The sequence below is a fragment of the Mustelus asterias genome, chromosome 4, assembly GCF_964213995.1.
Source record: "Mustelus asterias chromosome 4, sMusAst1.hap1.1, whole genome shotgun sequence".
Lineage (NCBI taxonomy): Eukaryota > Metazoa > Chordata > Chondrichthyes > Carcharhiniformes > Triakidae > Mustelus > Mustelus asterias.
Genome location: NC_135804.1, coordinates 54,967,532 through 54,989,399, shown reverse-complemented (window position 1 = coordinate 54,989,399; position 21,868 = coordinate 54,967,532). Strand labels below are relative to the sequence as shown.

Sequence of the window (21,868 nt, the reverse complement as noted above, 5' to 3'; positions counted from 1 at the left end):
AATTGGAGATAACTTTCTTCACTGTCCACAATGCCACCAATCTTGTTGTCATCTGCAAACTTACTAACCATGCCTTCTATCTTCTCATCCAAATCATTAATATAAATGGCAAATAACAGTGGACCCAGCACTGATCCCTGAGGCACACCACTGGTCACAGGCCTCCAGTTTGAAAAACAACTCTCTACAACCACCCTCTGGCTTCTGTCAAGAACCCAATTTTGTATCCATTTAGATACCACACCCTGGATCCTGTGAGATTTAACTTTATGCAACAACCTACCATGCGGTACCTTGTCAAAGGCCTTCCTAAAGTCCATGTAGACAACATCAACTGCACTGCCCTCATCTACCGTCTTGGTTACCCCTTCAAAAAACTCAATCAAATTTGTGAGACATGATTTTCCACTCACAAAGCCATGCTGACTGTCCCTATCTGTCCTTGCGTCTCTAAATGCCTGTCGATCCTGTCTCTCAAAATACCTTCCAACAATTTACCCACCACAGATGTGAGGCTCACTGGCCTGTAGTTCCCAGGCTTTTCCCTGCAGCCCTTTTTAAACAAAGGCACAACATTTGCCACTCTCCAATCTTCAGGCACCTCACCCGTGACTATCGATGATTCAAATATCTCGGCTAGGGGACCCACAATTTCCTCCCTAGTCTTCCACATTGTCCTGGGATACACTTCATCAGGTCCCGGGGATTTATCAACTTTGATCTGCTTTAAGACTTCCAGCACCACCTTCTCTGTAATATGTACACTCTTCAAGACATCACTATTTATTTCCCCAAGTTCCCTAACATCCATGCTTTTCTCAACAGTAAATACTGATGAGAAATATTCATTTAGGATCTCGCCCATCTCTTGTGGATCCACACATAGATGATCTTGTTGGTCCTTAAGAGGCCCTACTCTCTCCCTTGTTACTCTTTTGCCCTTTATGTATTTGTAGAAGCTCTTTGGATCTCGTGTCTCCTTTTTGCCCGCCTGATTTCTATCTTAACTCTACTCCTACTTCCCCTATACTCTCTTCAAGGGATTCACTTGATCCCAGCTGCCTATGCATGCCATGTGCCTCCTTCTTCTTCTTGACCAGGGCCTCAATATCCCGAGTCATCCAGGGTTCCCTACTTTTGCCAGCAGTCCAGCAGGAAGGTGGGATAACAGTGAGGTTCTGTTCTAATGGAAATCTTGTATAAGATATGTAGAATCATAGAATCCCGACAGGCTGAATGGCCTCCTTCTGCACTATCGAGCCTGCACCAACAACAATCCCACCCAGACCCTATCCCCGTAACCCCAGGTATTTACCCTGCTAATCCTCCTAACCTACACAGCTTGAGACACCAAGGAGCAATTTAGCATGACCAGTCGGCCTAACCTGCATATCTCTGGACTGGCTGCACATATTGATCTCATGTCCCTGTTAGACCCATGGTTTGGATGTCTTTCGTACAATGAAGACTTCTTTCACCCCACTTCATCTCTGCTCCTCTCTTTAAAGTGCTGATTTTGCTGGAGGTTCACTCTTTTCAAAAGCCTTTATCTACCTTGCCCAAATGCCTGTTCTTCTTGTGTAACTCTAGCTAGTGAGTATTGGGGAACTATTTCATTATGTGCACATCTCAGCCTGATTTTATATGTACCCAAGCAGCATGCATTCAATTAGAATCATAGAATCCCTACAGTGCAGGGAGATGCCATTCGGCCCATCGCGTCTGCACCAATTCCTCATCTAACCATCGCTTGGCCGATCCCCGTAACTTCTAATCTGCACAACTTGGGACACTAAGGGCAATTTAGCATGGCCAATCAACCTAACTGGCTCATCTTTGGAGTGTGGGAGGAAACCGGAGCACCCGGAAGAAACCTACACAGACACGGGGAGAAAGTGCAAACTTCACACAGTCACCCAAGGCTGGAATTGAACCCGGGTTCTTGGAGCTGTGAGGCAGCAGTGCTAACCACTATGCCACCATGCCAGCCTGCTTTTAAGTTCTGCTTCTGTATGATATTCAGACATACCTGCATTTCTTGTAAGTTGGTGATGATGGTTTTACAAATCTTAATGATATTTCATTAGTAGTTTTGTTGAATTGCTCACTCCTTATTTGCAGCCGTCCACAGCAGCCGCGTCCTGCTCCAGTGCATACACCGACAGCCCTGTTCCTGGCGGGCCAATCATTTCAGATGTCACGGAGCTGCCCCCACCCAATGCTGCAACTATTCCGTCTGCAACAGAGGCGCAGAGGTGAGTCATTGCATCGTGGGTTCAAGACTTTCAGGAGGAGGAAAGTCACCTTCCCTCACACTGGCCTCCTTGCTGCCAAGGTGAAATATGGGTGCGGCAGCAATGTAAAAAATACATGGGTACACACTCAAACTGAATTCCATACAGCCGACAGGCTGTGAAATCTATTATCATGATTGATAATAAATTGAGGAAAAGCATCCCTTTCCACGTTTTAATGAAAGCCTATATGTGAGAATGATACGTAAGGTTACTAGCCTTGGCTCAGTGCTACCACTGTTATCTCTGAGTCAAGCTCCAAGCCCCACTCCAGAAAGTTCAGCAACAATCTGTGCTGGCTCCTCAGTGTAGTACGGGTGGGGGGAGGGGGGGCTGCCCTGTCGCAGGGACCACCTTTTGAATGAGGCATTACATGCCCTCTCAGGTGGGCATCAAAGATACCATGATTCTATATGAAGAAAAGCAAGGAGGTTATTCCGATGTCCTGGCCAATGTTTATCTCTGAGGCAACATCTAAAACAGATTAAAAACAGTAAACGCTGGATAAACTCCACAGGTCTGGCAGCATCTGTTTGAGTTCAGATTTCCAGCATCTGCAGTATTTTGTTTTAATTTACTACCTGAAACAGATTATCTGGTCCTGATCACATTGCTGTTTTTGGGAGCCAGCTGTGCACAAATGAGCTACTGTGTTCCTAGGCAACAGTTACTATGGGGGCGATTCTCCCATTGCGACCCACAACTTTTCTGGCGGGATCGGGCTGGGAGATGCGTGTCGTCGGCCTTTTTCCGGGATTTGTGCATGCGCCGGGAACGCATGAGCATCTCCCAGAGCCGGAGAACAATCCGAGTCCAGTCCACGCTGGGAAACCGGCAGGAAGGCAGGTAAGTAATTTGAATCTTTTTTTAATGTAGTTTAAATATGTTTAGCATTTCATTATTGGGAGCTTGCCAGTCCCGATTGAATCTCCCACCCCGCCAGGAGCACTTCATTCCGACGGGGTTTAGAGTAGCTCCCCATGTTCGGGGAACTAGCGGGAGACCCCACCGGAATGAAGGGGGGGGGGGCAATCAGGAGGTCGGGCGGCAGGGGGTGCTGCCCCCTGGGCATGGGCATGAAGGGTTTGTGGTCCAAGTAAGTACTGCACATATAGATTGCCGGGGAATGTAGATAAGGAGAGGACTGTAGGACCAGGAATGGGTCATTTAGTCCCTCAACTCTACTCTGCCATTGTTACGTTATGACTGATCTGAGGTATTTAGGAGTGGAGGTTGGGGGTTGACTACACTGACTGAAATTACACTTGGAATCACTTAGCTGTGGTTTACGATGATTATTCAGCATTCCATTACTGCCACGCTTCAAGCAAATAGTCAATTTTTAACCAAATCAGCAACATTGCCAAAACAGCCAAGTGTTCCTCTGGTAATAATCCATTTTATTTTTTATTTATTTGTTCACGGGGTGTGGGCGTCGCTGGCTGGAACAGCATTTATTGCCCATCCCTAACTGCCCTCCATATCAGACGGCATTTGAGAGTCAACCTCATTGCTGTAGGTCTGGAGTCGCATGCAGGCCTGACCAGGTAAGGACGGCCAATTTCCTCCCCTGAAAGACATTAGTGAACCTGATGGGTTTTTAAGACAATCGACAATGGTTTTGTGGTCATCAGTAGACTGTGAATTCCAGATTTTTATTGAATTCAAATTTCACCATCTGCCACGGTGGGATTTGAATCCGGGTCCCCAGAGCATTACCCTGGCTCTCTGGATTACTAGTCCAGTGACAGTACCACTAGCTCTGCCTCCTGAAGTGCCACATCAAAACTGTTCTAAAGTTGCTCGGTAGTTTGTTAGTGATTGCGATCCCCTCATCCCCCATCAGCTTCCTCACAAAGGGGAAAGCGGCAAATCCAGCTCTCGGTTTTTCAAACACTGGGCTCTGAATTAAACAGCAGCATTTGGGGTTTAGGCTCAGGACTTGACGGCACACTGTTTGGGAGACAGAAACCCAGTTGGAAATGACCCCAAATTGGCTCATTTGTGGCAACATGCTTCTGTCCAATGGGCTCTTGAAGCTGGAAGGTAATAGGCTCCTGTCCAGCTGAGAAGGGACAAAAGGCAGATTTATCAGGTTAGAGGCGGCGAGGCAGAGGAGAGGCGGCGAGGCAGAGGGAGGCGGCGAGGCAGAGGGGGGCAGTGAGAGAGGAAGGGAGGCAGAGAGAGAGATGGGGCAGAGGGGGGCAGAGAGACGAGAGGGATGCTGAGAGAGAGGGAGAAACAGAGAGGGAGACAGTGAAAGAGAGAGGGGACACCTCGTTCACTCTCCCTCTCTTTAATTGTCTAAATTTTGAATTTAAAATGGGGGCCACATTTGGGCCACCATTTTGGAGTGAAGTTGATACCTGTGACCATCGTTGTGGCTGGGGACATAGAGGGTGCTGGGAGCCAATCTGCAGTGCTGGGTCCCCTGGCCGGTAGCAAGGAGATTGCCTCTAGGCAACTCTCCTAGTCCCCGATGCCTCGGGGCACCCACAGGTCATCTGGGAAACTCCAGTTGGCTTTTTGGCAATGGGTCTTAATGAGCCTTTAATTCCCTTTAATTGGTCACCCTCTGTTTGTGAGTGGGGAACCCTGATGACTTCCAACCTGCCGGTGGGAAAATGGGCTCGGGGCAGGATTTTTAAAAATTCATTTATGGGATGTGGATGTCTCCCATCGTTGCCCTTTGGAAGGTGGTGGTGACCTGTCTTCTTAAACCGCTGCAGTCCCTAAGGTGTAGATAAACCCACTGTGCAGTTAGTGAGAGAGTTCTAGGATTTTGACCCAGTGATAGTGAAGGAATGGCGATATATTTCCAAGTCAGGACGATGAGTGGACAGGATGATGACAATTGGAGGGGAACCTCCAGGTGATGGTATTTCCAGGTATCTGCTGCTGTTGTCCTTCTAGATGGTAGAGGTTGTGATTTGAAAGGTGTTGCCTCTCGAACTTTGGTGAGTTCCTGCTGTGCATCTTGTAGATGGTACACACGGCTGTCACTGTGCATCGATGGTGGAGAGCGTGACTGTTTGTGGATGGGTACCAATCAAGTGGGTTGCTTTGTCCTGGATGGTATTGAGCTTCTTGAGTGCTGTTGGAGCTGCACCCAACCAGGCAAGTGGAGAGTATTCCGTCACACTCCTGACTTGTGCCTTGATGGTGGACAGCTTTGGAGCGTCAGGAGGTGAGTTACTTGCCACAGGATTCCTAGCAGGATAGTGCCAGCAAACTGGCACACTGGCTGGGCAGTACAAATCTTTGGCACCTGGCTGTCTTCATACTCACCCACATCTGGGGGTGAAAATCCTGCCCTGAAGCATTATTACAAAAGCTTCAGGTTCCATCTGAATCTTGTGGAATAGAATTTTCAGGTGTCTGATTACAATATCATAATGATATTTGTCATGTAACATAATTCACTTTTTACGATGGGTAATAGTCACCAAAAGCCATCTGCTCACACCTAATTACATGATTGAGTTGATTTATGGTGCGATGTGTGACTCTGTAGCTACCTCACACTTCTGTGTGGCTGATTTAATAAGGGCGATGATTTATCCTTGGTCCAAAAATCCTCAACACTATTTTTCAAATGTCTCAATGTATAGGGAGAAGTGCCTGATGGTTATTAAGGAGGAGCCAGCCAGTCCAGGAGTAGGAGTCCAGGTCCAAGCTGATGCAATGGTTCCAGGGAACCCATGTGGAGCGTGTCTGGAGCCACCTGTATTACCTGTATCAGTCGTGGAATCTGTTCTGGAGGGCAGGCCCACCTGCAACACAGTGCAGCACACAGATAAGAGGGGAAGGATAGCTGCTTTAGAGAGGTGAGATTTCACACAAAGCTGAGCATTCATGCAGCAATGAGTGGAATGAAACAACACTAAATGGCATACTGGGGCTTCCTTCACTCCAGTCATTGTTTAGGCTTTTTACTAAAAAGGAATTAACTTGCATCATAAAGTTGAAACGGGAAAGACACAGGCTCCTGAACCACCTCATCAGAACAGAGGAAACGGGAGCAGCAGTCTGCCGTTCAGTAAAACCATGGCTGATTTTTGATTTTGATTCCACTTTCCCACCTGATCCCCATCTCCTTTCATTCCCCTAAAGTCCAGAAACTTATCTCTCCATTTATAGCCTTGAGTTACTCAACAAGCACAGCCCCCTGAGGTAGAAAATTCTGAAGATCAGCAACTCTCTAAGTGAAGACATTCCTCCTCATCTCAGTCTTAATTCGATCGATTCCTTATCCTGAGAACATGCCCCCTCGTTCCACACTCTCACAGGATTGTTACAGTGCAGTGAGTCCATTCGGTCCATCATGTCTTCACCGGTTCTCTGAACGAGCAATTCACTTAGTGCCATTCTCCCTCCTTCTCCCCGTAACCCTGCACATTCTCCCTGTGCTGATAACAGTCTAATTCTCTTCTGAATGCTTCAATGGAACCTGCTCCACCAAACTCTCCGTCAGAGCATCCCAGACCGTAACCATTCACTGTGTGAAAAATATATTTCTCGTGTCCAGCCAGAGGAAATAATCTCTCAGCATCTACCCTGTCTACCCTGTCAAGCCTCCTCAGAATCTTGTATGTTTTAATGAAATCACCTCTCATTCTTCCAAACTCAAGCAAGTTTAGGCTCAATTTCTCACCATAGGACAAACCCTTCCATCACAGAAATCAATCCAGTGAATCTTTGCTGCACTGTCTTCCAGGCAAGCCAGGTATATTCTACCTGAGATAAGGAGATCAAAACTGTGTGCAGTACTCTAGCCGTGGTCTCACCAAAGGCCAGCAAGACTTCCTGACTCTTATATCCCAGCTTCCTTGCAGTAACGGCCAATACAGCATTTGCGTTTCAAATTGCTTATTGTACCTGCATGCTAACCTTCTGTGTTACTTATGCAACAACACTCACATCACTCTGAATGTCAACATTTTAAAGTTTTGTATCATCAGCAAACTTGGAATCATTACTTGCGGTACATTTATTGAAGACATTACTATCGATCACACCCATAGCTTCAAATTTATGGAACCTGTGAAACAGTTACGGTTAAATGGGAATTCTCTGGCCGGAGATGGAAGTGTTATGCCTGATGGGGGTAAACTACTTTCATTATTTTGTGCTGAAGTAGACAGCCTCCTACTTATTGCGTTCAATGTCAATGAAGCCCAACATTTCTAACCTCGAGCACTATAGATTCACCCTTTCAGCCCCATTTTCTTGTTAACTTTCTGTGCCCTTCACTGGCAAGTTCAGTGGGTAGGTGTTATGCCGTCAGTGTTCAGTGTCCAGCCACGCAATAAGGTATCTTCTCTCTAATTTTCATTTCATTACAAAGGGAAATGTGCATCACCTCAATTCAACTTGCAATGGGCCACGATTTTGAATTTGACATGTACAGAACCATGAGTGCAGATTGAATGTTATCGGCCCTTCCTCAAACTGGCTCAGAAACCTGCCTTGGCCATTGTGTGCTTTAAACATTCCTCTTGGCTGCACAACATATGAAAAGCAGGACCAAAACAATAGTTGCTTCATCTTCCAAGTTGCAAGAAAATGAAACAAAGACGATGAATAATCGCAAACAGAGAAAAGCAGATGCTGGAAATTTGTTTCAGTGAAACTCATTGCAAACTTGAGGAACAGGAGCTCACCTTTGGATTAGCCTGGAACCTTCCAGACTCAGCATTGAGTTCATACTATAAACCCGTCTTATTTCCTTTCCTTTGCTGCTCTTGGTTTTTCTCTTTCTTTCCGTCTTATTTTTGCTTTCAGACAACAGCACACCGACCCTCGGCACACCTTTTGTTTCTTTTTCTTTCTCTGTCACTATTCCCTTGAGGCCTTGAATAAGGAGACTAAAACTGCACTCAGTACTCCAGGTGCCATCTCACTAAGGCTCTGTGTAATTGCAGAAAGACATCTTTACTCCTGTATTGAAATCCTCTCGCCATGAAGGCCAACATACTGCCTGCCTTCCTAATTTCTTGCTGCCCCTGCATGCTATCTTTTACTGACTCATGAACAAGGACGTCTAGTTCCCTTTGAGCATCACCGTTACCAAACTCTTATCTTTTAAGAAATACTCTGCCTTTCCGTATTTCAACTTCACACTTATTCACATTATATTCCATCTGCCAAGTTATTGTCTATTCACTTAGCCTGTCCAAGTCTTCTTGAAGCTTCCTTGCATCCTGCTCACAACTTATATGCATACCTAGTTTTGTGTCATCATCAAATTTGGAAATATGATATTAGGTCCCCATATCCAAATCATTTATGTAGACTGCAACCACCTGTGGCCCCCGCACTGATCTGTGTGGTACCCCACGAGTAACAGCCTGCCATCCTGAGAATGACCTGTTTATTCCTACTCTCTACTTTCTGTCTGTTAACCAATTTGCGATCTATGCCAGTATATTACCTCCAATCCCATGTGCTCTAATTTTATTTACTAACCTCCTGCATAAGTCAAACAAGAAGCCTTCTGAAAATCTAAATACACCACATTCATTGGTTCTCCTTTATCTATGCTACAAGTAGCATCCTCAAAAAGCTCCCACCAGGTTTGTCAAATATGATTTCCCTTTCATAAATCCACGTTGACTCTGCCCAATCAAATGGTTATTTGTCAAGTGTCCAATTATCACATCCTTAGGTTGTAACATTTTCCCTACTACTGATGTCAAACTAACAGGTCTGGAGTTCTCTGTTTTCTCTTTCCTTCCTATCTTAAATAATGGAGCTACATTTGCTACTTTACAGTCTGTAGGAACCTTTCCAAAATCTATAAAATTTTGAAAAATAACCATCAGTGCATCCACTATCTCTATTGCAACCTCGTTCGACATTCTGGGATGTAGTTTATCTGTTCCAGGGGACTTATCATCCTTCAATCTAATTAATTTTTATTTCAGTTCCTCATTTTCAGTAGTCCCTCGGTTCCCTAATATTTCTGGGAAATTTTCTGTATCTTCCTCTGTGAAGACAGACACAAAGTAATTGTTTATTTTCTCTGGCGTTTCCCAAATCTCTGTTATATATTCTCTTGTCTCTGCCCGTAATGGTCCCACATTTGTCCTTGTTAATCTTTCCCTTTTCACGTTTTAACAGAATTCTTTTGGGTTTACAGGACCGAGGTACCTGACCACATACAGAGCATTGAGTTGAACCTAGATGGTTTGCATTCACTGCTTGGGAGCCAGCAATATAGCCTGGAGCATTCTACCATCATGCATGTAAGTTTTGGGCCAATATGCCACTCAAATAGGATTCAATTTGGATTTGAAACAGTTCTTTAAATATTCCAGCTCACTGAAAACTGAAGAAATAGTTGACTGTAAATACCATCCAGTCACTCCACCACTGACAACCAATGGCTGCATTGTGAACTATCCACAGGATCCATAGTCAAAACTTGCCAAGGCTTTTCTTGAGTTTTGGAGAAAAAAGGCTCAGCAGTGGCACAGTGGTTAGCATTGCTGCCTCAGAGCGCCAGGGAGCTGGGTTCAATTCCAGCTTTGGCTGACTGTGTGGAGTTTGCACATTCTCCCTGTGTCCGCATGGGTTTCCTCCGGGTGCACCGGTTTCCTACTATCCAAAGATGTATCCAGGTTAGGTGGATTGGTCATTCTAAATTGCTCCTTAGTGTCACAAGATGTGTAGGTTAGGGGGATTAGCCATGGTAAATGCGCAGCGTTACGGGGATGCGGGGGGGGGGGGGGGGGGGGGGGGGGTCTGGGTGGTATGCTCTTTTAGAGAGTAGGTGCAGACTCAATGGGCCGGATGGCCTCTTTATGCACGTAGGGTTTGTAAATGAACAAGGGCAGCAGACTTATGGGAACACCATCAAGGTACAATCCATCTTGATTTTAGTCATATATCGTTGTTCCTTAACTGGTCGCTGGATCAAAGCACTGGAACTTCAGACATGGAAGCTCTGTGAAAGCACTCTCATCAATTGCACTGATTCATAAAGAAGGCCCATCACTTTCTCAGTGGCAACTCCTGAATACTCATGCAATGAATACCACTGATGCCCACACTTAAGAATATTGTTTTAAATTACTGAGAGCAGTTTACATGGCAGCTACCACCAGCCAGTTTTTTTTAGATTGAAAAGTGTAAATTAAGGTGTGTTTTGTGGCTGTTTTTAAAAAACATTTCTGAGGTGTTTTTCAGCCGAAGGAAGCTCAGTTCAGAGCTGAAGGTTGAACAGTTTTTCAGCAGGTTGCTGGAAAACAGGAGTGATTTTAACCCAGCCAGCTGGTCATGTGAATAAAACTGTCTCTGAAATCCTCTAGCCCTACTCCCAACTATTGCCGACGTGCCTAGCAGGTATCTCATTAATGTATGTAAATCGGAGTCCTATGAAGCCATTAGGACCCTGATGCATTTCCACTCAAAGAATTGGAAGACCAACCCAGCATCTAACACACTGAGTAAAACTCGATGGGATTCATTTCAGAGGGTCGCATGAAGCATTATTTAAAGTGGCACTCGGGGACAACTACTTGAATCATAGGGATATAGGGTTATATCTGGTCTATAACAACCAGATCCAGCTCTGGTTGTCATAGAGTCATAGAGGTTTACAGCATGGAAACAGGCTCTTCAGCCCAACTTGTCCATCCTGCCCTTTGTTTTTACCACTATGCTAGTCCCAATTGCCCGTGCTTGACCCAGATCCCTCCATACCCATCTTACCCATGTAACTGTCTAAATGCTTTTTAAAAGACAAAATTGTACGTGCCTCTACTACTATCTCTGGCAGCTCGTTCCGGACACTCGCCACCCTGTGTGTGAAAAAATTGCCCCTCTAGACTCTTTTGTATCTCCCTCCTCTCACCTTCAACCTATGCCCTCTAGTTTTAGACACCCCTACCTTTCGGAAAAGAGATCAGCTATCTAGCTGATCTATGTCCCTCATTATTTTATAGACCTCTATAAGATCACCCCTCAGCCTTCTACGCTCCAGAGAAAAAAGTCCCAGTCTATCCAGCTTCTCCTTATAACTCAAACCATCAAGTCCCAGAAGCATCCTCGTAAATCTTTTCTGCACTCTTTCTAGTTTAATAATATCCTTTCTATAATAGGGTGAGAATCCAAAGAGCTTCTACAAATGCATAAAGGCCAAAAGAGTAACTAGGGTGAGAGTAGGGCTTCTTAAGGATCAACAAGGTCATCTATGTGCGGATCCACAAGAGATGGGTGAGATTCTAAATGAATATTTCTCATCAGTATCTACTGTTGAGAAAAGCATGGATGTTAGGGCACTTGGGGAAATAAATAGTGATGTCTTGAGGCGTGTACATATTACAGAGAAGGAGGTGCTGGAAGTCTTAAAGCGCATCAAGGGAGCTAAATCCCCGGGACCTGATGAAGTGAATTCCAGGACATTGTGGGAGGCTAGGGAGGAAATTGCGGGTCCCCTAGCAGAGATATTTGAATCATCGATAGTCACAGATGAGGTGCCTAAAGATTGGAGGGTGGCAAATGTTGTGCCTTTGTTTAAAAAGGGCTGCAGGGAAAAGCCTGGGAACTACAGGCCAGTGAGCCTCATATCTGTGGTGGGTAAGTTGTTGGAAAGTATTTTGAGAGACAGGATCTACAGGCATTTAGAGAAGCAAAGACTGATTAGGGACAGTCAGCATGGCTTTGTGAGTGGAAAATCATGTCTCACAAATTTGACTGAGTTTTTTGAAAGGGTAACCAAGAAGGTAGATGAGGGCAGTGCAATTGATGTTGTCTACATGGACTTTAGCAAGGCCTTTGACAAGGTACCACAAGGTAGGTTGTTGCACAAGGTTAAATCTTATGGGACCCAGGGTGAAGTAGCTAAATGGATACAAAATTGGCTTGATGACAGAAGCCAGAGGATGGTTGTAGAGGGTTGTTTTTCAAACTGGAGACCTGTGATCAACGGTGTGCCTCAGAGATCGGTGCTGGGTCCTATGTTATTTGTCATTTATATGAATGATTTGGATGAGAATATAGGAGGCATGGTTAGTAAGTTTGCACATGACACCAAGATTGGTGGCATAGTGGACAGTGAAGAAGGTTATCTTGGATTGCAACAGGATCTTGATCAATTGGGCCAGTTGGCTGATGAATGGCAGATGGAGTTTAATTTAGATAAATGAGAGGTGATGCATTTTGGTAGATTGAACCAGGGCAGGACTTACTCAGTTAATGGTAGGGCATTGGGGAGAGTTACAGATCAAAGAGATCTAGGGGTACAGGTTCATAGCTCCTTGAATGTGGAGTCACAGGTGGACAGAGTGGTGAAGAAGGCATTCGGCATGCTTGGTTTCATCGGTCAGAACATTGAATACAGGAGTTGGGACGCCTTGTTGAATTTGTACAAGACATTGGTAAGGCCACACTTGGAATACTGTGTACAGTTCTGGTCAGCCTATTCTAAAAAGGATATTATTAAACTAGAAAGAGTGCAAAAAAGATTTACTAGGATGCTACTGGGACTTGATGGTTTGAATTATAAGGAGAAGCTGGATAGACTGGGACTTTTTTCTCTGGAGCGTAGAAGGCTGAGGGGTGATCTTATAGATGTCTATAAAATAATGAGGAGTGTAAATCAACTAGATAGTCAATATCTTTTCCCAAAGGTAGGGGTGTCTAAAACTGGAGGGCATAGATTGAAGGTGAGAGGGAAGAGATATAAAAGGGTCCAGAGGGGCAATTCTTTCAGACAAAGGGTGGTGAGTGTCTGGAACAAGCTGCCAGAGGTAGTAGTAGAGGTGGGTACGATTTTGTCTTTTAAAAAGCATTTAGACAGTTACATGGGTAAGATGGGTATAGAGGAATATGGGCCAAATGCGGGCAATTGGGACCAGCTTAGGGGTTTAAAAAAAACGGTGGCATGGACAATTTGGGCCGAAGGGCCTGTTATCATGCTGTAAACCTCTATGACTCTATGACCAGAACTGTGCACAGTATTCCAAGTGTGACCTAACTTTAACAAGACGTCTCAACTCCTGTATTCAATGCTCTGACCAATGAAACCAAGTATGCCAAATGCCTTCTTCACCACTCTGTCCACCTGTGACTCCACTTTCAAGGAGCTATGAACCTACACCCTGACATCTCTTTGTTCTATAACTCTCCCCAACATCCTACCATTAAGTGGGTAAGTCCTGCCTGGTTCGATCTACTAAAATGCATGTTAATATTGCTGGCATTTATTGCCCATCCCTAGTTAACCTTTAGAGGATGATTATAGACCACCTTCCGAGGCGCTGCAGTTTATAAGGTGAAGATATTCTCATGGTGCTGTTAAATCGAGAATTCCAGAATTTTGAGTCAGTGATGAAGGAATGGTGATGTCTTTCCAAGTCAGGATGGTGTGTGTCATGGAGGGAATGGTGTTCCCCTCCACCTGCCACTTTCATGCTTTTAGATGGTGGAGGTTACGATTGTGCCTTTTGGATTTCCAAAGGATTTTTGAACTTGGAGATTTCTTGTGTCAGATTTTTGCTTTTGCCTCTCTGACTGAGATCATGGACTCTGAGCTTATCGTGGATTGTATTCTTGCTTCATTGTTTTAGTTGGAGGAAGAGGAACAGCAAAAGCAGCAGCGGTGCCTAAATCTCCAGGAGATGGGTCTCTTGGACAGCAGGGGGGTCATTCATTGGTGGTCATATGCAGCTATTGAATAATGAGTGAGAATAAATAGTGAATACTGTTAATGACTGCTGTGAAGGCAGCGAGTGTTAGTTCAGAATGAGAGGTAAGATAATGTGCCCATGCGATTGATAACACAGTGCAAGGAAGGGCATTGTTCAGGGTGCTGCAGGAGGGAGGAATAATTAGCCGGGTGCTATTAAAAAAGAGATGGAGAAATCGAAAGCTGGTTTCACCCCTGCTGTTCCTGTCAGGTTCAAATATTTCCTACATTGAATCCAGGTCCAGGAATTGATTCTTTTGGAATGGGCCATGTGGGATAATAAATTGTTACCATCTGATTCCCTGGATCCTGTCTAGACCCGGACACTCTAGATCCTGTGACATGACAGAACTACCATGTTGGATCTGAAGGCACCTTCTTGATCTTCCTCTCTTGATACTTACCTGAGCATAATAACCTAGGAGTCAGCTGTAAAGGAAAAGTGCTTTATTGCACAAAGTAAAAGTAAAGAAAGACCACAGGCCTGTGATGAACACATACTGGTCCCAACCAGGCTGTTACAACAATGGGCCCACTCAGGCTTTATAAAAGGCACGGGATACGAGTTCCACTTGGTAAGGTAATTACCAATCACCTGGGAGCTCGTATTCTACGAGTCCCACTGGGAGGTTAACAGGGATTCCCCATGTAAGTCCTGGGGTTAATCACACTGTCCTTGTCATTGCTGTGTTATGGGCATCCCCCCAACATTCTGCTGTGTTATACCCTGGTTTTGCTGTTTGTGTGGCAATATAGAAAAGGAATAACAAATATATATGAATGAGTAAAATAGCTCCTCTTCATTCACTAAATTAATTTCCTTGTCCTGCAGATCTTTAATCCGAATCTTCCTCTAAATGAGTTGAACCTAACCGACATGGAGGCAAACCTTGCAATGGTAAGAATAGGAATGAAGCAAAATGAACAATCCAGATGTGAGAACGAAGATCTGATTAATAACAAGAATTCAGTGTTTTGTAATCCAGTTCCTCACTGTGTACTCTTTACAACATGTATAAGTCCAGGGAAACCATTGTATGTGCTCACATAAACCACCATTGCTCCTAAATCTGGTGCAAACACAAATCTGCTGCAACCCCTCCAACACAAGAAGGAAGGATCAAGTTCAAGAATTCTCTCATTCTCTAAATTTCTCTAACACAGTGACTCAGTAAATGATAGAATCCTTACAATGCAGAAGGTGGCCATTCAACCCATCAAGCTTGCACCGACTCTCTGACACAGTGTCTTACCCAGGCCCTCTCCCCACCCCTATCCCTGTAACCCTGCACATTTACCATGGCTAATCCACCTCTTTGAGCACTAAGGGGCAATTTAGCATGGCCGATCCAGCTATCCTGCACATCTTTGGACTGTGGGAGGAAACCAGAGCACCTGGAGGAAACCCATGCAGCCTCAGGGAGAATGTGCAGACTCCATACAGACAGTCACCCGACGCTGGAATTGAACCTAGGTCCCTGGCTCTGTGAGGTAGCAGGGCTAACCACTGTGTCACTGTGTCACTGTGCCTCCCCTAAATGACAAAGTCAGTGACATGGGGATGGGCAGTAAATGCTGGCCAATGGCCAAATTCCATGCACAAATATAAAAGTTCAGAGGGAAAATAAATGGTATCAGTTCGAGACACAGTGCCCAGACAGACCAGAGGGCCCAGCCAGTGATGAGTTATCTGAGATCTGGAGGAACACTAGCTGATATGGTACAATTGCTCTCAGCACTCCTGGGCTACGTAACGTTAAGGATTCCTGCTTTCCCCCACCCCCATGCTGCATGTAATGGTGTCAGCCATTGTTCAGTTAGTAGCACTTTCGCCTCTTATTCACAAGGTTCTGAGTTCAGGTCTGACTGCACAAAATTCAAGCCCATCACTTTAGTGTAATGCTACAGGAGTGTTGCACTATTGAGAGTGTTATTTTTCAGGTGAAATGTTAAACCGAGGCCCTAACCAAGGCACTATGTCAAAGAACAGCTGGGGAAGTTATCCCTGGTGTCCTGCTCAACATTTTCCATAATCAGCATTATAAAAAAGATTATTTGGTCATTAACACGTCGTTATTTATGGAAGCTTGTTGTGTGCAATTTGGCTCCTCTATTCATTACTTTATAACAGTGACTACACTTCAGCTATGAAGTTCTTTGGGACATCCTATGGCTGTGAAAGACACAGGCTTTTTTTAACTTTAGTGGGCAAGTACTTTTCATACCCATCTCTAGTCATTCATAGGTAGCAGCTTGCCAGCCCACTGCAGAGGGCATTAAGTATCGTCCAGGGGGTGGACTAACCTGTTGACCAGTTGGATAGGGATGCCTAGTTCCCCTTTGTGAACCAGTTGGATTTTCACAACAATCTGGAATCTTGCATGGTTATTTTGTCTGGTGCTCTCACACAGTTATCCGATTTATTGAATTCAATTCAACAAACTGCAATGGTGGACCTTGAAATCACAATTTCTAAGATTAGCATAATGACCACCAGAGAATCATAGAATGTCTATGGAACAAAAGGAGGCCATTCAGCCCACCATGTCTCTGTCAGCACCTGCAACAGCAATCCAGTTAATCCCACATCTTTCCCTGCAGCCCTGCAATTTTGTTCTTCTCTTTAGATGCTTATCCAATCCCCTTTTGAAAGCTAAGATTTGATCTGCCTCTACCACACTCTCAGACACTGCATTCCAAATCAGAGCCACTTGCTGCACACAGAGGTTTTTCTCATGTTGCCATTAGATCTTTTGACATGCATTTTTAAATCTATGCCCTCTGCTTCTCAACCCTCTGCCAAAGGGAATGATTGCTCTCTGGACACTGCTCTCAACCGTTGCTTCTCTAAGGAGAATAACTCCAGCCTCTTCAATCTATTCATATAACCAATATCCCTCATACCTGAACAATTCTCGTAAATCTTCTCTGCATTCTCTCAGAAGCTTTCACATCATTCCTAAAGTGTGGTGACCAGAACTGGACACAATATTCCGGTTGAGACCAAACCAAAGTTTTATAAAGTTTCATCCAACCCTCCTTGCTTTTATACTCTTCTAGAGCCCAGGATTTTGAATGCTTTTTTAACCACTTTCCCAGTCTATTCTCCCACTGTCAATGATTTGTGCACAGATACCCTCAGGTCATAGAGGTTTACAGCATGGAAACAGGCCCTTCAGCCCAACTTGTCCATGCCGCCATTTTTTTTAAAAACCCCTAAGCTAATCCCAATTGCCCGCATTTGGTGCATATCCCTCTACACCCATCGTATCCATGTAACTATCTAAATGCTTTTTAAAAGATAAAATTGTACCCGCCTCTACTACTACCTCTGGCAGCTTGTTCCAGACACTCACCACCCTCTGTGTGAAAGAATTGCCCCTCTGGACACTTTTGTATCCTTCACCTCTCACCTTAAACCTATGCCCTCTAGTTTTAGACTCCCCTACCTTTGGAAAAGATATTGACTATCTACCTCGTCTATGCCCCTCACTATTTTATAGACCTCTATAAGGTCACCCCTCAGCCTCCTACACTCCAGAGAAAAAAGTCCCAGTCTATTCAGCCTCTCATTATAACTCAATCCAACAAGTCCCGGGAGCATCCTAGTAAACCTTTTCTGCACTCTTTCTAGTTTAATAATATCCTTTCTATATTAGGGTGACCAGAATTGCGCACAGTATTCCAAGTGTGGCCTTACCAATGTCTTGTACAACTTTAACAAGACGTCCCAACTCCTGTAATCAATGTTCTGACCGATGAAACCAAGCATGCCGAATACCTTCTTCACCACCCTGTCCACCTGTGACTCCACTTTCAAGGAGCTATGAACATGTCCCCCTAGATCTCTTTGTTCTGTAACTCTCCCCAATGCCCTACCATTAACTGAGTAAGTCCTGCCCTGGTTCAATCTACCAAAATGCATCACCTCGCATTTGTCTAAATTAAACTCCATCTGCCATTCGTCAGCCCACTGGCCCAATTGATCAAGATCCCATTGCAATTGGAGATAACTTTCTTCACTGTCCACTATGCCACCAATCTTGGTGTCACCTGCAAACTTACCTACCATGCCCCCTATATTTTCATCCAAATCATTAATATAAATGATAAATAACAGTGGACCCAGCACTGATCCTTGAAGCACACCGCTGGTCACAGGCCTCCAGTTTGAAAAACAACTCTCTACAACCATCCTCTGGCTTCTGTCATCAAGCCAATTTTGTATCCATTTAGATACCTCACCCTGGACCCCGTGAGATTTAACTTAATGCAACAACCTACCATGGGGTACCTTGTCAAAGGCCTTGCTAAAGTTCATGTAGACAACATCAACTGCACTGCTCTCATTTACCTTCTTGGATACCCCTTCAAAAAACTCAATTAAATTTGTGAGACATGATTTTCCACTCACAAAGCCATGCTGACTGTCCCTAATCAGTCCTTGCTTCTCTAAATGCCGGTAGATCCTGTCTCTCAAAATACCTTCCAACAATTTACCCACCACAGATGTGAGGCTCACTGGCCTGTAGTTCCCAGCTTTTCCCTGCAGCCCTTTTTAAACAAAGGCACAACATTTGCCACTCTCCAATCTTCAGGCACCTCACCCGTGACTATCGATGATTCAAATATCTCGGCTAGGGGACCCGCAATTTCCTCCCTAGCCTCCCACAACATCCTGGGATATACCTCAACAGGTCCCGCAGATGTATCTACTTTGGATTTATCTACTTTGATGCATTTTAAAACTTCCAGCACCACCTCCTCTGTAATATGTGCACTCCTCAAGACATGACTATTTATTTCCCCAAGTTCCCTAACATTCATGCTTTTCTCAACAGTAAATACTGATGAGAAATATTCATTTAGGATCTCACCCATCTCTTGTGGATCCGCACATAGATGACCTTATTGATCCTTAAGAGGCCCTACTCTCTCCCTTGTTACACTTTTGCCCTCTATGTATTTGTAGAAGCTCTTTGGATTGTCCTTTGCCTTATCTGCCAAAACAATTTTGTGTCCCCTTTTTGCCCTCCTGATTTCTCTCTTAACTCTACTCCTACACCCCCTATACTCTTCAAGAGATTCACTTGATCCCAGCTGCCTATGCATGTCATGTGCCTCTTTCTTCTTCTTGACGAGGGCCTCAATATCCCGAGTCATCCAGGGTTCCTGACTTCTGCCAGCCTTGCCCTTCACTCTAAGAGGAATGTGTTTACCCTGAACCCTGGTTAACACACTTTTGAAAGCCTGCCACTTACCAGACGTCCCTTTGCCTTCCCACAGACTCCCCCAATTAACTTTTGAAAGTTCCTGCCTGATACCATCTCTCTGGTCCTGCACCTCCTTTACCATTATCGTTTATATTGCCTCTTCTCATTCTTCCTGCCAAATGTATCACACTTCTGCATTAAATTTCATCTGTCACCTGTCCACCCATTCTACCAGCCTGTCGATGTGCGGAATTTTACCAATACGTCCGCCCGAGTTTCACATGATCCCGCCCAAGGCCAACGGAGAATGCTGTTCTCCGCGCCTCACCCGCCCCCGGAATCAGGGCACGCGTGCCGGTAAAATTCCGGCCTATGTCTGTTGTAGTCTATGACTGCCTTCCTCACAGCTCACAATACTTCCAAGATTTGTATCATCTGCAAACTTTGAAATGATGTGCCTATTCCCAAGTCTTTGTCACGAACATATATCAAGAAAGTCAAAGGTCCTAGCATTGTGTCCAGGGAACCCATTGTACACCTTCATCCAATTCAGAAAATAACCATTCACCTCTACTCTGTTTCTTGTCACTGAGCCAACTTCATATCCATGCCACAGCCTTCCCTTTTATTTCATGGGATTTAAGGGAAGGTGGTGGTGCAGTGGTATTGTCACTGGACTAGTAATCCAGAGACCCAGGGTAATGCTCTGGGGACCCGGGTTTGAATCCCACCACAGCAGATGGTGGAATTGTCAATTGTTGTAAATGGGAAAGAAATCTGCTGTTCCTAGCTGGTCTAGTCTACATGCGTCTTCAGATCCACAGCGATTTGGTTGAAATACCCTCTGAAATGGCCAGCAAGCCACTCAGTTCAAGGGCAAAAATGCTGGTCTTGCCAGAGATGTCCACCCCCATGAAAGAATAAAAAAAAATTGCTGGCAAATCTAATCTGTGACACTTTGTCAAATGTCTTTTAGAAGCCCGTATTGACCACATGAACTGCATTATCTACATTAGCCTGCTTTGCTACCAAAACACTCAATTAAGTGGATATGACACAATTTGCTTTTAACAAACCTGTGCTGATTTTCCTTAATTAATTCATGTTTGTCCAAATGATTATTAATTTTGCCCCCGTTTATTGTTTTTGAAAGAACTTACCCTTACACCTTTTCTTTGAACAAGGGTGCTCCAGTCCTCTGGTACCATACCTGTATCAAAGACTAAATGGAAAATTATGGTCAATCTCTCCAAAGTTTCCACCCTTACTTCCCTCAGATGCATTCTATTTGTTCCTTATTACCTACAAATAAAGCTAACCTTTCTAATGCCTCCTTTTCATCAATTTTTAGTTAATTTATTTCCTCGACTACTTCCTCAGTTCCTTGGTTAACACAAAGGCAAAATACCATTCAGGATCTCAGCCCCAATGTGGAAATCCCCTTTTTGGTGCCTAATTGACCCCATCCTACTCTTATTGCTCTTATATTATTTAGGTGCCTATAGAAGACTTCTGGATTCCCTTTCAAGTGAGCTGCCAATCTCTCCTCATGCTCTCTATTTGCCTCCCTAATTTCCTTTTCACTTCTCTGAACTTTCTATTTTTAGCCTCATTCTCACTTGTATTTCTGTCGTGGGTCCAGTTAGTTCAGTTGGTTTATGATTCAGAGCAACGCCAACAGCAATCCCAGTATCATCTGAGGTTACTTATGAAGGCTCCGCCTTCTCAAACTTGTCCCCTGCCTGAGGTGTGGTAATCCTCAGGTTGAATCACCACCAGTCAGCTCTCCCCCTCAAAGGAGAGAGCAGCCTGTGGTCATCTGGGACGAAGACGACTTTACCTTACTTGACCTATTTCTGTCATTTCCACCACTCTCCAGCTTCCTCTTATCCGCCATCTCTTTCATCACCCAGGGAACACTGGCTTTGGTTATCTTATCTTTCCCCCTCATGTGAATCCACCTTGACTGGAGCCGAACCATTTTCTCTTTAAAAGCGGCCTCGTGTTCCGTTACAGCCTTGCTTGCTATTAGTTGATTCTTATTTACATGGTACAGGCTCATCATCAACCCACTCCAATTCATTATTTACTATTTTTACTCCAGATTGCTTCTTGCCCTTTTCCATAGCTCAGATTAAATCTCAGGATACTATGATCACTGTTTCCTCAATGTTCCCGTACTGACACTAGATCCACTTGGCCCAGCTGTTACCCAGAACCTGCAATGTCACCTTCCTCATTGGGCCGGAAAAATACTGATCGAGAAAATTATCTACACTGCATTACCATAGTCTGAGTAGCCCTCTATTCCGTTCTCTTTAATATCTTTGTCCAACCTCCCCTTAAATGCATCAATACAACTGCTATATAAATAAATATGTTTGTTGTTATTGATGTACAGTGATTCTTGCTGGGATCCAATGTTGGGTGAAGACAACATCAAGCTCAGTCATCATTCAACCCCACAACCAAACAGCCTTCTCAATTTGCTGAAGCTCAGACAGGAGTAAGGTTCAAAGTAGTATCTGGTGCCCATGTAACTCTGTGCCAGCACAAGTGAGCATTGATAGGAGAGCAGGGAAGAAAAATCAGAAGTGAGGAGAAGAAACAGTAATTGAGAGTTCAGGTCACACGTGAAGTTGAAGCGATCACTTGTATTTGTTACAGTT

At 44.5% G+C, this 21,868-nt stretch overlaps 1 protein-coding gene across 1 annotated transcript in view; it reads left to right on the top strand.

Moving 5' to 3' along the window:
• Positions 1–21,868, top strand: part of hsf4 (heat shock transcription factor 4) — a 152,269-nt gene that overhangs the window by 118,248 nt on the left and 12,153 nt on the right. Inside the window, exons 7-10 of the mRNA XM_078211052.1 lie at positions 2,122–2,255; positions 5,906–6,121; positions 9,436–9,541; positions 14,819–14,884. Of these exons, the coding sequence (XP_078067178.1) occupies positions 2,122–2,255; positions 5,906–6,121; positions 9,436–9,541; positions 14,819–14,884 (522 nt within the window). The remainder of the gene's footprint in view (positions 1–2,121; positions 2,256–5,905; positions 6,122–9,435; positions 9,542–14,818; positions 14,885–21,868) is intronic.